General features: G+C 40.6%; 1 protein-coding gene across 6 annotated transcripts in view; it reads left to right on the plus strand.

The window, feature by feature from the left end:
* Positions 1-16,654, plus strand: part of LOC116486531 (sodium channel protein type 5 subunit alpha-like) — a 208,478-nt gene that overhangs the window by 183,878 nt on the left and 7,946 nt on the right. For all 6 annotated transcript variants that reach the window (XM_032182836.1, XM_032182841.1, XM_032182835.1 and 3 more), the window contains 3 exons: positions 4,053-4,175; positions 9,617-9,898; positions 16,451-16,504. In XM_032182836.1, the coding sequence (XP_032038727.1) occupies positions 4,053-4,175; positions 9,617-9,898; positions 16,451-16,504 (459 nt within the window). The remainder of the gene's footprint in view (positions 1-4,052; positions 4,176-9,616; positions 9,899-16,450; positions 16,505-16,654) is intronic.

A 16,654-nucleotide genomic window follows, 5' to 3' on the forward strand; every position in this document is an offset into this window, starting at 1 on the left:
GAGTTGTTTTGGGGCTGTGCTGAGATGACCTGAGGAAAACAAAAGAGAAGAGCTGCCATAGGATTGAAGTCCCAGCCCAAGGAACTGATGGGACCCATGCCATTAATGTCTGAAGAGGCAGGATCCCATACAGTGATTTGGGAGGGCCACTCCCCTGCCTTACACACCCTCATTGCTGGCCAGGCTGTGCACAGGGGCTCACGGTGGATGGGTAGCAAATTCCAGTGAAAGCATCATCTTTGGGACTTCAGAGGAACCAAATAAACAGCAAATAAAGGGATATGGGACAGCCTAGAGCTGAAGCGGAGGGTGTTATTACTCTATTAAGTTAAGGGAAGGAAGGTTTAGGAAGGAAACTGTGGAAGCTTCTTAGCAAGATCTAGCATGTTTGGGAAAAACCCTCCAGGGAGATATTAGAAGCAGAGCGTATGCAAATAAGAACAATAATAAAGCATCTCAGGTCAGAAGAGGTACATAGGAGGGTGAGACACTCCATAGCTTACCTGTTAACATGTGTGCCATGCAAGATGAAGGCTCAAGCCCAACAGAAGGTTGTGCATTTTATAGGAAACACTCCTAGGCAATACTATTCCTTAGGATTCCGCTGTGTTCCACAATGTTACCATGCTGACCTGTCTTCAGAGGTAATTTTTCCTGAAAAAAAACTACAAAACCATTTGCAAACAGATATTGGAAGGGTTAGAAATACATGCATTATTATGAATCTGGAGGTAACGTTGACACTACTAGTGTTTTCTGGGTGCCTGCAGCATTCTAATACTGAGCAGAGGACAAATGCAGAAACTTAGAGTAGCCCTGGGCTGCATAGCCCTGTAGCAGGGAAAAAAAAAAAGTTACAGAAACTGCTGACTTCACCTTTTGCTATGATTATGTGGGACAGTCAGCACCAATTTTGAAAACTGCTTGATTTTTTTTCCCTAAAAATAGCCTTCTGGGTCACTTTTAATCAAGTCCAAATGGCCAAGCCTCTGTGCTAGTGATTCTCCTATAAATAATATTTGACAGGGATACCTTCAAAACAAACAGACGAGCATTTAAACAAGTTGTCTCAAACTCAGTTCTGACTCCAGCCTTGTAAGTCTTTGCCAAATATCACACAGCTTCATGGCCTAATCCTCTGAACAGATATCTAATGCTGTGTAAATCTGTGTCAGGAGGGCTACAGCACCTGTGTGTGTTTCAGGGTGACATTTATGGCACTCCAGAGAAAGTGGTAGCCTGCTCAGACCTGAAGGCTGGTCCTGCAGGATTTGAACAGGACTCCTCTTGAGAGAGAGGAGAGCTGCAGGACATAAATCTGGGAGGAAGGAGGAGGCGTGCAGATTCACACACCAAGACAGTTTGAAAACCTTGAAAAGATCTACTTTCAATCAATGGGTAAAGCTAGCAAAGAAGGGGGGTGTTGAGTGCTCTGTAATGATTCATTTTATTTTATATCTGTACATTCATTTTAAAGTGAATGAGCTCGCCTTGTAATGTATGAATGTACAGATCTTGGCTCTGTCACTGATCATAACATTTTTTTCTTACACCTCTAGCCTTTCTGGATAGGCAGCTCCAGGGTTTTGTGGGGTTAAAGCCATTTTCTGCACTCAGCTCTCCACCAAGGACAGAAATATGTGTCACTGAGTTGCCCCCTTAGCATGATATCTCAATCCTGCCAATTATATTACAATTTTAAGAGGCCTTAGTTGAACGGCTCTAGTTTATGAGTGTGTTGTGCGTTTGCTTACTGCTATTAGACATCCTTCAGCCCTTTCTCCTTATTTAGACAATGTTCTCATTAAACTCAATGGGGAGAATAAACAAAAGGAGTAGGCTTTGGGCTGTATATTAATGCAACTTAGGAGTATTGGTTGTAATCAAGGCTGGTTACAAATAGGGAAGACAGAAAATGGGTGCAGCCTCAGTTTGGAAGCATTGGTGTGTTTAAAATGGTTTGTGAAGTCAAAATCAGGTTTTCATATTTATCTGTGAGTGTTGGCTGAGAAGGATTCAGGAGAAGTTAAAGGGTTACTAATGAATATGTGAAAACTGTAGTGTAACTTACTGTAAAATAACTTCTTAGGCATCATCATATCATGGGTTCAGGTCTGCTTCCAGAGACATGGAAGCAAAGGCATCACTGGTGACTTTTACCTCTCCAGTGTGAAAGGGTCCTTTAAAATCAGACCTTGAATCCAGCCTGCCTGTCTTCTGTGGTGTTACAGCACTAAAATGCAAAAATATTATATTAAAACCTTCCTTCTGCATCAGCTGCTGGGTCCGTACATGGGAGGTGAGTTTGTGTCGCACCTTGTTAAAGGGTGACATGCTGAAGTGAGACAGTCAGACTCTGTGCCGCTTCGTCCTCTGCATTTCTGGGCTGTCTTGTCATGAAAGATATCCAGTGTGTTTCACCCAGCCCAGGCGTGATGTCTCTGAGACCTTCTGCCCTTAAGCTTGCTGTCACACACATGCCACAATAAAGCCATCAATAGGTAAATAACAAATTGAGCAATTTTACAGAAATGCTTAACTATGCAGACAGCACTTGTACATAAATGGATATGTATTAAGGAGAAAGGCTGCTCCATACAGGATGCTAGTTTGGGACGTAGGGGACCAGGTTCATCATATCCTGCCTCAGCACAAACCTCATGTGGTTCAGAGAAAAATTCACCCCATCCTAAAAGAGACAGGATGATTTCCCACCAGTACTGGCCATCTTCATGAAGGATCCTAGAGTTTTTGGTTACATTAAGCATCATTTTTCCTATAGGGTAGAAGTATCCCAGACTTAGACTTAGCTTCTATCTTTAAAATGGCAATAAAACACATTTCTTCCAGGTGAGGTTTGCACACTCACATTAGTGAACATGAGATACTCAGATACCATGATAGGGTTGAGCAAATAGCTGAAATAAGATGGGAGTAAGGGAACTGTGATGAGCAGTGTGCATAGGTCTCGTTCTTCTAAGAAAATAACTTACTATAACATGTGGGGATTCATTTTGGTTCCTTTCCTAATATGTACAATTTGGCAAGACACTGATGGTGTTGGAAAGCTGTTTCTCAGTAAGGATTCAGGCAGTGAACACTGATTTGAGCACACAAACCCCAGCTCCTCCGTGTGTCTGCTCATCTGACCCACAATCTCAACTACCGTTTGGTTCACCCAGGCTCCAGTCCCCTGCCTGATACCACCCACATTTCTGACCAGCTGGACACTATGAAAGAACGTTCTGAGAACTTGAAAAACATTGAAACCCCTCTGTGCTTCCTCCAGATTTGGAAATATTTCAAAGTTTATTTCAAAGAAATAGCATTTGAGAGGAATGAACCTTAATGCTGAGCACCTGTTGAGTTTCCTTCTCCTTTAGAGGCTGCACAGGAACCAGAGTAAAGTGAAAAAGTGCAGAATCAAAGTCATGAACAGAATTCTTTTAGAGCCCGTGGTATTAAATCAAATCTATCAGCAATCTAGCAGGCTTGTTTTCTAATCAGTAAGTGTAAGATGGATAATTGAATGGTAAAGCTAAAATCTTTTATCACTGCTGGAAATGGTTAGATCTTACAGGTGCTTTCATCTGGAAAGCCCTAAATTATAGCACTTACATGACTCATCATATCTTTAATAGTGGGAGATGCACACACACCTTGGGAAGCATACCGGAAACTACAGCATGGGTGTCACAGAGTGCTGGTTTTGTAACGGTGATCTCGTTTCTCATCCCTTTCATGCAAGCTGATGTTAAGAGGATTTCTGTGTGCTTAGTTAAAAGAAGACTGACATCTTTGAAAATGTCTTTCTAGAAAGTTTGTGTTAAACTGGAGACAAAGGGTTTATGGGTTGGTAAGAATTCTGCATATGCATGGATGTAAAAACATCCTTTTTTTGCATATTGGTCTAATTTAATGGCTTCCACTTAAGGTGTTTTTTTCCACTGTTCACTAACCATCTGTTTCTTTTCAGGATGGAAAGGCAGAAGAAAAGGAAAATGGCAGAAGCGTACTAATAGATTTGATTTTTGCTTTGTGTCTCCATTCAGGTTTCCTTAATAAGCCTCATAGCCAACACGCTTGGATACTCCGAGATGGGCCCCATTAAATCCCTCAGGACCCTCCGAGCTCTGAGACCACTAAGAGCACTGTCACGATTTGAAGGGATGAGGGTAAGAGTATATGAAGCACTGATCAAAGCTGAAAGGCATGACAACAAGCATGTAACAGGGCCCTGTTGCACTTGGTTTTGTCTTCGTTTTGTCTGCCAAAGGAAATGACTGATAATGCTGCATCAAAACAACAAAATCAGAAATCCCTCCTTTGTCTTGATTACAATTGTATCGTTACAGCTTTATCCTCTGGTGGATTTCATGATAAACTAATCCTGCTGCCTAACTTGTCATATTTCACTTCAAAAAACAGCTTTTTGGCTGAGGAAGCATCTGGCTAACAATTACCTCTCAATTATAAGGCATACCAGGGGAATAACCAAGCTACAAGTTTGCTCCCTGCTTTTGACATGTAAAAAATAAGACTGACTGGGAAAGTTCTTAAGGACTTTTTCACTGATAATTAGAGCAAAAATTAGAAATGCCAAAGTTATGGAAAGCAAATTAATAAATACACAAAGTCTTTCATTTGAACAGATAAGAGTTTTAATGTGTGATATCAGGACTAGCATTAAAACCGTGTATCTTGTGTTTGTTTTTCTGTCTTAGGGATCCATCTCTCTCCCTTTCTCACTCATTTGCTGGCATGGCTGTATCAGCCTAGCATACTTCTCTGTTTGTAAGCCTACCTGCTGCACTAATCAATCACAGTCTAAATGGGTGCTTTGTTTATTTAATTCTTTGTACCATGCATAACCTGCAAAAGATGAGAACTATATTCTGTACGAGCTGAGGGTTACTACTAATTGCTACATGCAGATAGCATAGCAAGATAAAGCCAATCTGTGACAAAATTCCACATAAGACAACACACATTCTCTCTGGAGAGCCCACATCTCACTACTAGGCCAAAGAAGCCTCAGCTTTTATACTGAGGTATATTCAGGGTAAAATTTTGCATAGGCAAAAATTTTGGTCTGAATCATAAGTGACTAGATGTAGTTCATGTAGTACATGCATGCAGTCCTTGCAATTCAATGCTCCAATATTAAGGATCTATGGTTTTGTTCCACAGAACTTGCGATTCTCTAAATCACATAATTTGTGTGGATGAAGATGGGAAAAATCTAACTGCAGACCATTCTCATCTATGTTAGTATTAAAACAAAAAGATTCAAAAGGCTCTATTCGTCTGGGCACTCAGACCTGCATTGTTTGTTCACCACACTCCTTCCAACAAGCACAGGGAATATTGTAAAGGTTTTTCATAAAAGAGAACAAAAGCAAACTTCAGATCCTCAGCTGGTATAAAGTGAGATGTTGCACCTCTGACGTTAATAAAGGTCTCAGTCTTAGGCCATCTGATGACCTCACTCCATCTTTATGAAACATACACGGATTGAACAAAAGTTGGTTTCTGCAAAAACTGCAGTAGTTTAACTACCAGAGTGATTTGGACTCTCATGGACTCTCTCAAATCAATTTAAATCTGGCTTATGAAGGCTTAGCTTCTACTGGTGGATTTGCAAGCTCAAGTGAAACCCCTTTAAGATACTCTAAGCTGACATAAGAATGCTCCCTCGTGACTTTGTGTCAGCTTAATTAAATTGGATTCAAACTTAAAAGCAGTGGGCAGACTAGAGCAAAGCATTGGAAGAGCGAGAAACTGAAATAGGAAAGAACTAATGTGAAAATGCTCACAGCTCTGAGAGGCATTCTGAGAACAGTGATAGGTTGGCTTGGTGGAGATCCTACATGGCGTAGACACATGGTGCTGCATCAGCCCAGCAAGTTTCCTTAAAAATACATCCATAGTTGTCGCTCCCTCCGGTGCCTGACTTAACATCACTTTTCCTCCCTGTACCGTTGCTGCAGCTGAAATGTATTCAGTCTTTCTGAGCTACCAGAGGTAGTGAATTAGCTTGTAAACTATGATAAAGTGTAATTGAGAATACGTGCTATTGGAAAATCAAATCACTTTATTTCTGGTGTGTCTAACCACACTTAACACAACTAGGGACAGTTAGACCTTTTATTATTAGGAGTTCATATGCTCCAGAATGCACAGGAAAATTGCCAGCGCAGTGATGGATTAAATCATGATAATGTGAGAAGCAAACACCGACAGTGAGGAAATGATAATAGTTTGCTCTAGTATAAAGTCTTTTTCTTGAATAACTCAAGGATTTCTGCATGGCAAGAGCAGAAGCAAGAAAGTTCTCACTGCAGTAAAAGACTTAGTTTGCTGTACCAAAATTTTGGAAACAACTGGTTCTGAGGCTAAGGCACAGAGTAGCACTTTGATGGATGGCCTCTGCCCTGTGTGTTGGAAGTAAGTGTGTGTTGGCACCTCTCATCCCATCAGAGAGGTCTGCAGAATAAGGCAGAAGGCCATCCTGCCCCTCTGTCCCCAGAAACAACACTTTAATGAAGACACTCAGTAAAGATACTTTAGGACCAGTCATGTCGTGCCTGTGCCGCCACTGCCCATCAGCCACCACTTTTTTTCCAAACCATGCCCATGGTAAATTAGCTTAGCTCTGCCTGCCCCAGGTCATGCAGTCTCCATGTCTCCCCGTCTCTTGCCCATCAGGGAATTATTTCCAGAGGTTCCACTTCTCCGCAAGGCTCTTCCCAGCAAGGAAGGTTATTGCAGTATTTCAAAAGGATAAATGGGTGGATGATAGACTGTTTAATGTGAAACTGATCCTAGGCAACGTCATGGTGAGGCTGCTACAAGATACATGCAGGAAAGAAATAGCATAATTAATGCTAGTTAGCATGATTTCATGGGAATAGTTCTTGTGAAACTGATATGGTCCTTTGATTTGATTACAAATTATGCTGATGATGGTAACTGTGCTGATATAATATCCTTAGATTTCAGAGAGGAATCTGATACCATGGGACATTGTGATAAAAAGCATGAGCTTTGTGCCAAGCCAAGTAAACATACTTTAAATTAACTTAAAATGGATGGTGGATCTCAAAATTGTAATTGTAAATAGTGATGACATTGTAAATTCAGTGATGAGTGTCCCAGGGTGAGGGATTCTTCACAGGAAGAGCTCTCCTTAATCTGGACTTTAGCATCTGGAAGGAAATGTAAAATCTTTGCTGACAGGACACAAAGTGATTTGGGTAGTAAAATGATATTACAGATAAGGGAATTATACTGACTGATCTGGATCACAGCAAAAACCAGATCAGTTGTGCAACATGCATTTTAATAAAACTGCACACATCATACATCACAGGAGCAGGAAAGTAGGTCACTCTGGGGACATTTCTTGGAAAACAGCAGCTAAGAGGGACTTAGGGATTGGGACTGCTGGTCAGCAGGACACAGGCCTTTGGGCAGGTCTGACAAATGAGGTGACTGTTACAGTCCATCAGTATACAAGATAGAGATTTGCACCACTGCAAATTAGGGCATGGGGTGGCTCAGTTTCTAGGCTATCCTTCAAGAAGTCACTGGGAAGGTGGTTCCACCTATAAAAGCACTGATGGAAACCCAGAGGTACGAAACCCTTTCTTAAAAGTACCTGTATATGATGCTGTTTCAAGATGCAGCAGAAATTCAGCCCTTTCCATGGCAAGTTTAGTAGCTAAACTTTCAATGTGAATTTATGATAACAACTTGCCCTCACATATCCAGGTCTTTAAGACCTCTTTCATGTCCCAGTGCAATTCAGGAGCGCTTCCAGGAGGCCAGATGGCATCAAGCTGGTGTAAGAGCAGCAGCAGGGGGAGAAGAATCAAATCCTCTGTTAATAATTCATTTGGAGAGGTGTTGCAGGATTTGCTCCAGTTTCATGTCATGTTTCATTATCTACGAGCTATTGAGCATAATTTGGCAGACGGAAAAAAGCAGGATGCAGGCACGGCCGTGGCTCACCCTGCTGAAACCTGGATGTCTGTGTCCTGTGGCAGGGTTACAGATGGGAGGTGGGTGCAGATGTGACATAAGTGCAGTGGCTTTGTGCTGGCACAGATGAAAATCCAACGAAAATATTGTCACACATAGAAGCAAATTAAAGCTATTTTGACAAGGGCTGAGAGTGTCTTCAAAAAAGCCCTTGATTTTGAGATTATTTCACATTTTTATTATCACAGTAAACGGTCTTAAAACAATGAAATTAGGAATTGAAAAACATCCAAAACTGAAAGAAAAAATTAGGGAGAAAAAATGAAAAGTCATTAGGAATGAGCTTGTACAACAACAACAACAACAAAAAAAAAAGGTCAAGCAGCTTTTCTCATGTGAAAATTATCTTCATTCATAAATGCACAAAATAGAAATCTGGGTTTGGAAAGATTTACATAATTTTGTATTGTATATTGTAGATGAAGCTGCCGCTATACATGCACATTTTACTCTTCCGGTTTTTCTTCTTCCTCAACACTGAAAAAAAAAATGACAGGGAAACAAATTTTACATTATTGGCTTGTCAGAAAATTGGACAGTAACACAAGAGAAAACAAGAGCTGACATTTCCCATAATCAGATTCACAACCGAATAAAATTTAATTTTTATGGATCAATATCACCTTGTCTCAGTTTCAGAAGCATAGAAGGGGAAGCGCTCAGTGTCTGCCTACCAGATTTTAATCTCTAAAGCATGAGACAGAGATGGAGACAAATCCATGCAGAGGGGCTGGTGTCTTCAGCAGTGTTTTCAGGCAGCTTTGCCTGGACCATGCAATAGCAGGATCTCCAAAAGCTATGAGTATGGAGAAAACTTATAAACTATGGTCAGAAGAAGGGGGAAAACTACATTTTGAGATAGGGTTCTTCTCTCAGAAATCTTCTTTAGCATGATGTCTGGCACACATAACATCTTAAAACATTAAATAAAGTGCATGTTGAATGGTTGATCCCCTAGTATTATAAAGCTGTGTTCAAAACTGGCAGCTGTACAGCATCGGTAGACGTTCTGACCTTAAAACCTTTCATATGGCTTCAGATTTTACACAGATTTTAACAGCACTGCCTGGGTTGGTGTGGTGGAACTTCACAGCATGTCATGGGAAAATGTAAAGGTTTTTTGTTATTGTTGTTATTTGTTTGTTTGTTTTTTGTTGTTAAATTAGAATGGTTTCACTGATTTAATCATGTGTACTGACCATGGAGGGGAACTTGGTTTAGTGTAGTATATCTCAATAAGTTAGTATTTAAGTAAACCAAATTAATCACAGCTAGAGTTCACATCCTAAGGAGGCTTGAGTTCAGCAAAAGATTTCAGAAACCTTTTCTGGCCTATTTTGAGATAGTGGTGCACCCCAGTAATTTCCAATTAATTGCATGATTGTTTGAGATTGTCTGACTGAAGTGTATTATCCAGTAGGAGCTGGGAGGTCATGGTGACTTTGCAGATCACTCCTGAATTAAAAGATTCCTCTGGAAAAAAAATATATAATAATCTTCCCTCTGGAAAAAACATTAATAATTCTGTTTTGTTTTGTTTTGTTTTGTTGTTTTCTCTCCCTTTTCACCTAAGGTGGTGGTCAATGCCCTCGTGGGAGCCATCCCTTCCATCATGAACGTTCTGCTTGTCTGCCTCATCTTCTGGCTCATCTTTAGCATCATGGGAGTGAACCTCTTTGCTGGGAAGTTTGGGAAGTGCATTAATAAGACAGAAGGAGATATGCCTTTGGACTCTAAAATAATTAACAACATGAGTGACTGCATACTCTATAATGTTTCTGGCACATTTTACTGGACAAAAGTTAAAGTTAACTTTGATAATGTTGGTGCTGGGTACCTGGCTCTGCTACAAGTGGTAAGTGTGACCACCTGAGAGTAATCTCTAATGGGCAAGTGTTGCTTATTCCCACTGAAAAGGATCTGAATCATAGGATCGGATTAACCTCTATAGTTTTCTGGTTTGTTTTCTTTTGTTTTGAGCCATACTCATTAGGGGAATGCCTTTCCTCAAGTGAAAATGACTCATATACGGCATATTCATTTGGCTTAGAGATATTTATGGAAGCCTCTGGTTTTATTCTGAGCTTCTGATGCATCACTAATGTAGTCTTCTCGGAGATGATTGAACTATTAAGGTGAATTAAAGACTATTTTTTCAATGTTGTAATCCGCAGCAAAGTTCAGATCCAGAAACAAAAAGTCCTGGTGCAGAGGGAGGACTTTTTGTGCAGAGTACACTGGCCTGCCTGAATCAACTGGGACATCATTATTCCCTGCCACAAAAAAAAATAAAATAAAAAAAAATGACGTTACAGTACCTTCAACTGCTCAGCTGTTATTGCATAAAGCTGGAGTTGTGAAGGAATCTTGATTTACAGTCCTTTGCTGTGTTTGATCTATAAAGACAGAAGTGAGACACTTTTATGACCTTTTTTCAGTAGGAAATGTAAAACACAGATAAATGGATTGTATACACAGAGATTGAAGGTGTTGGAAGACACCTAATGGATATGTAACAGGAGACTCCATCCTCTGTCCAGATTCTGCCATTGGCCTGCGGGGTGGTTTTAGGCAAATTCCTTTGTGTTTCAGTTCCATAGGGCTCTCATGTAAAATGGTAGCAATGATACTTCTTTCTTTTGTTCCTAATTTTCTCTGAAGCCTAGTGATGGCAAGGGATGGACACATGCTAGGAATGTTTGTTGTGCTGGATTTTATGTATACAGAGTGAAACAAATCCTTTGCTACATCCTTGGACAAGGAGGTTGCTGTCTTGAAGTGCCTGTGATGGCACCCATCATTTAGATAAAATCTTGCATGCTGGGTTCTTGGTTCAGTTGTCATACATAGGCATCCAGTACCCTTTGTAGTGCCTCTTGCCCCCTCCTGTCCTTCCAAGAGGACATGGGCCTTTCATAGGTCCCCCATCCTCTCTTCTACCCCTATTGCTTCCCCTGATGCAAATTTGTTTTTCACCAGATGTATTTTTAATCTTTCACAGACATATGAACTATCTTTGTGAAGTAGCTCTCCTTTAGCCTTCTATACTCTGGTCTTGGTACATATACATTGGTGTTTGAGTTTTTTTTTCACACTGTCCATGGAGTCTTTGCTTTCATGACCTCTGGAAAGCAGAAGGGTTGGAATGTGCAAAACCCCTTTTGGTTCTTTTCATGTCAAAAAGCTGAACTGAGAGTAGGAGCTTTCATCTTTTGCATGTAATTATGATATTCAGCTCACCCATGAAGGGTAGATTAACTCACTTTGAACAGTTTTAATTAGATTTTCCATTCTATATAGTGCTTTCTTTGTCTTTTATTTAAACATCCAATCTAGCTGAGCAAAATTTTCCAGGTTTAAAGTACTGCTCCTCACCTGAAGCTTCTTATCTCCTCCATGACTGCATGCCAGATGGCTCATTTGTTTGGTCAAAAAATGCATGAGGGTATACCAAGCAAAGCCTTTCTAAAGAACACAGGAATTAGGGAGGCATCAGAATTTCTCTTCTAGTCAAGTTATGGAGACCTGCCTCTGAGTTAAGTAAATATAATGAACCCAGACCTGAGCAGCCTTCTGCCAGATGGCCATGAATTCCTATGTTGTTTTCATTTCTGAGATCTGTTTATCACCTAAAAGGGAAGGAGACAGGCCTGAGTTTGTGGGTCCTACTGATGGAAAGAGTAGAGTTATTCCATCACCATTTCTTTTACAAGACCCAAACTCCAGCTTTCAGAAATTCTGCAACTTTCCCTAAACTGTCACTTCCAAAGGAGTAACCTGAAGTGGTTTCTTTTGCTGTTCTGCAGTACCAGTTGCTGGGTACTTGGCACTTGTGATACTGGTTGCATTCAGCATGTGGGACCCCATGTTGGGATCAGTGATGGCAGCAAAAACATAACTGGTCACAAGTTGGATCTTGGCACTCTACTGAAGGAACCAGTTTTCCAGCAGAAAATGGACTTGATGACCCTGCTGGTTTCTTTCAAACCTATGATCCTGTATTGAGCAGCAGGGAAGCAGAGTTTCCAGTTGCAGAAGTGCAAAAGAAATGCCATAAAGATGGAGTCTGTGCGGGCCAAACAAACTGATTATGGCAGGAAATGAAGGAGTCCTAAAACCTTGCTCAGCTTCTAGGGCAGGTGCCGGCTCCTTCCTCCAGGAGGAAGAGCAGGAGCCAGATGCCATTAGGGGATTGATTTCGACTTTCATCCTGCACCTGGAGCTCTTCTGTCTGCTGCTAACAACAGGCTTAGGCAATAAAATGTAAAGATGACACCCACAGAAAAGGAGCCCAAACATCTGGATCTCTTTTGCCAGACTCCAGCCGAGGAGTGTCGGTTACAGGTACTTCTTGCCAAATATGCTCCATATGGGCTCGCATTTCATGAGCAAGCTGCTTTAGGAATTGCAGAGGATCAGTTAACAGCTCAGCTCTCCTAAGAGGACAGACACGTTGCTGCATCTTTTTGCATGCCGAGACAGCATGTAGCAGTGATGAGATAAGCATTTTGGTTACAACCCTCAGGGATGCAAAATATGAGCTTTTAAGTGGGACTTGTCTTTTGAGTGTTGACATTTTCAGCTTCTTTAAATGACTCTGAATTACCTTTAGATGCTGGGATATATATCTGAAAATCCAAATGGAAATGTGTAAAGCAAATCCGTCTGCCTAATGTTCTGTCTTCACTTCTACAGCGTCTTTGAAAGAAATGAAAAGTTGCTACTACAGCACCTTTAGGGCTTACAGCTATCCAGAGGCAGACTTTCTGACAACGTAGCTGAAAACCTCATGAAACTTTTCCTAAATAGCCTTTGCTCTTTTTCTAAATCATTTAGGATCAGTGATGTTGTTCTGGAGATGCCTTAACTACTACCACTTCGAATTAATGAGTCTGTGAAAATGTTCCTGTGAAGTAGTGATTCCAGATTTAAGCTTCTTGAGCTCACGAGACTGTCTCACAACAGGTTACTAAAATAGGGTGCAGACTCTGCTCATTCTACAAGCAAGGGAAATACCTTATTCATGGAGAGGAGAAGTTCTTTATTATCATGACTTTCTAATTTACAAGAAGGATGATTCACTCTGCTGGGGATTTAATCCCTTTACATCCTAATCTATTAGGAAAAATTATTACTACAACGCAGTGCTTCAGTAATGCTTGTTCTGTATTCCCAGAATTGCTTTGCAGATCTCAACAGACATATCTTAAATTTCCAGTAGGAATTCTTCATTTCCATTGCAGGATCTTTGCCTTCATATTAGGAACACCTCCACTTTTTTTTTTTTGCTTGTAATTTCAGCAATCTATTGAAGAATACCAAGAGAACAAGTTGTTTCTCACCCAGCATCTGGTTTGCTTGGAAAAGAGCTCCTTAGCAGGGAAAAGACTTACAGCAATTTGGTCCTATAATTCTTTGTCACTATGGATCTCCAGACAGGGAATGGAAAGACAGTAGGAACCCTCCTAGACCAGTGCAGCAACCAGGAGCTGTAGAGTTAAATCAGCCCCTCAGGCCAGATGCGAAGTCACGACTGAGCTCATAAATCAGCTACAAAATGGTCATGAGACAGTGGCGTGTGTCTAAAGTTACTGAGTTACATGATCTCTTGCACTCTTCTAAACAATATGCTGCATTTTACTTTTGCTGTGGATACAAAATGTGCAGAAAATCAGTGTGCTTCTGAACAAACCATATTTTGGTATTCCAGAGCCTATTTTTCTGTATGTGCAAAGATCAGGAACAAGCAGTGGTTCAGGAGGCAGTGCCCTTGGTGCCCGTCTAGCCCAGTGGCCATGCAGACACCTGGGGTGCTCTGGTATGCCCAGTGCTTGGTGGTGCCCTGCCCAGCAAAATAATCATTCAATAAAATAAAAAATTGCTGCTACAATGAAACTGAAAAATCTGGAAAAATCAACAGAAAAGCCAGCAGAGTGGTGTTAGCACAGACACCTTAAATATGTGTAATTTGGCTGTACTGTTGGCAGCTCTGTCTTAGCTTTCAGAAGTTTCTGTCAACAGCAGTAATGCTTGAAGAAACATTTCAGAAACGTGGGGACCAATGCTACTGTCTTCAACAGCAGTCATTTTTATGTCAGTATCGCAATCCTTTTCTAGAAAAAAAAAGTTCCCTCGGGCAGATGTAAAGGCTTGTTTTATTTTAAGGTACCATTTGGTTATACAATAAATGGCTTGAGAACATCTAGTGCCGGCCCACCGATCCTCCCCACTAATTTGCTGCACTGCAGCTCTAACCACCAGTCAAATAACAGGACGTAATCCCATCCCAGGATTTTATCAGTAGATAATCTCGTCACATGACAGTTTCAGTAGAAAATGGTGTTTCTCTGGATAGCTTCCAGGCAGGATAATATCACAAACACTCCCATGAAGATTTTGTCACTTCCTTATCCAGAGTGTAAGTGGTTACTAATTCCAGATAAATAATTTCTTTCCCCAGTGTTATATTTCTTTCATTCTCAGTATCTCTTACTCTCTGCAGATGAAGTGTCTAGGGAAGCTTTCCAGAAGCCTGGTGGATTTTTAATTCCCCTCCTTCTGGACAACTGGGAAAAGCAGAAAATCACAGTTCTTCATTCTCTTAGTATTTATTTTCATCAGAACACTTCATCATCTGTTATCACTACAAACCACTGTCTTGCAGTAGAGTCTCTTGCTTCTGTGGTACACATTGAGAGGTAAAATAGCTACTCCAGAGGAAAGATTTCCTCCCAAGTGGGAGAAAAGTACAGGCTAAGATCATATCATTGTGTGACACAGGCAGAAGGGTTTCTTGTTTCATCCTGTCCAACCTTCCTGAACAGCACTTTGAGCTGGGAGCTGCAAGTGGCTGTGATGACACCAGTAAATCTTTCAGCAGATTAGAAAGAGAACAGCAAAAAAAGGAAAATATTAGAAGAGCTAAGGAGGTTTGGTGTGACCGGTTTAAATAATTAGTTGTTTCGATAAAACTACTGATCATTCTTGTACACACTTTATGTCTGAATTGTTTTCTAATACACTATACCATGGCATAGATTTTCCAAAGGGTTCTGATATGGTGGGTTACTTTCTTTTGCTCAGTAGATGGAAAAAAAAAAAATACACTTTTTCAAACATTATTTTGTATACACATCCATGAGAAATAAATATGGTTGACCTCTGGTACAACATTTTCCTTTGGCTTAGTAGTGTTCAGAGGAAAACCGAATGGCAGCATTACCTTCAGGGCTAATTTAATAACAGAAAGTATATAATGGAGCATTTCTAAAACCACTGGATGTACCCAGCTCAACATAAATGCCTGGTTTTCTCCTGGGAATCCCTGGCCAAATTCCCATTAGCATTATCTGGACTTGCATGCCTACACAACACAGAGAAAATTCAACCTAGTTGTCAGTAGGATTAAAAAAATATATTGGGCATGGGTCTTTCATGCATGCTAGTGTAAATCCGATTAAATCAATGCATCTAAAAATGCCTCATTATCTACTCACTGATTTTAAATCCAGGGTAAGACTAAGTGGGTCAGAAGTCAAATGAGAAACATCCCCAGCAGACTATTATGAAGGTAATGTGGCTTAGGCCAGAGCAGGACCTAATGCCATGCATGTTTGGTACCAGACCATGTCTAATGAGAGGCATATAGTGAGAGCAGAGTCAGGCTTCAGGCTTTTGCTACAGAACAGCAAAAATCACTTCTTTGTGTTTCTTCTAGGAGCTGATAGCACTGTCCTTTCTTCATTTTCTCTGCAGGCTCTAGTAATAGACACCAATTCCTTTGGAGTCTCTCCTTTTTTAAAACACTTTAAAAAATAATTAGAAACACTGATATAAAAGAGAAAAAAATAAAGAGGCAAATCCGAATAGTAAAGCAGGCTGAGTTTCCTTGGCCAGTCTCACAGCAGGTGCTGCCTGCCTTTGCTCCTTTCAAGTCAGCTGCGATCTGTGCAGCTCCCCAGCTTTGAAATTGCCTTGATTTCTCCTGTTTTAGAGGAGGTCAGGATCCAAGCTTCTATGGGACCCTGAAGCATATTCAGTGCTGTCAGCCTGAGCGAGCATTACAGATGGGCTCCATCTCCCCTGGTCAAAAGAAGTTCCTATTCAAACTTCACAAGATTTAATTGCCATGTTTTCAATTTCTATTAAAAGCTTCTGTTATATCCCTGCAATTGCAGAAAATCAGAAAACAACATGAAAGTCTCCAGGATAAAACCATTATGGAATGATTTTAAATGACTAAATGAACATAAACCCATGGGTACACGTTGCTTTAAAGGAGAAACAATTGATTAGTTGTGAAGAACATGCTCTACACTGTATTTTGGAAAGTCATCACAGTGATGATATCATTTCAAGATAGGCTTATTTAATATGCTTAATTATGTATTTTGTGGTTTCTTTTCAGGCCACATTTAAAGGCTGGATGGATATTATGTATGCAGCTGTGGATTCACGAGAGGTAGGTCACTGCAAGGAAAGGAATTATTTCCTTTTCCATTGACAGTTGCAGCATTCATGATGTTTAGCAACAACAACAAAAATACATGCAGGTTGCCAGTCCCTGTCTTACTTTGCTTGAGACCATTACAGACCTTCATTTTTTTGCAGC

The sequence above is a fragment of the Aythya fuligula genome, chromosome 2 (assembly GCF_009819795.1).
Source record: "Aythya fuligula isolate bAytFul2 chromosome 2, bAytFul2.pri, whole genome shotgun sequence".
Lineage (NCBI taxonomy): Eukaryota > Metazoa > Chordata > Aves > Anseriformes > Anatidae > Aythya > Aythya fuligula.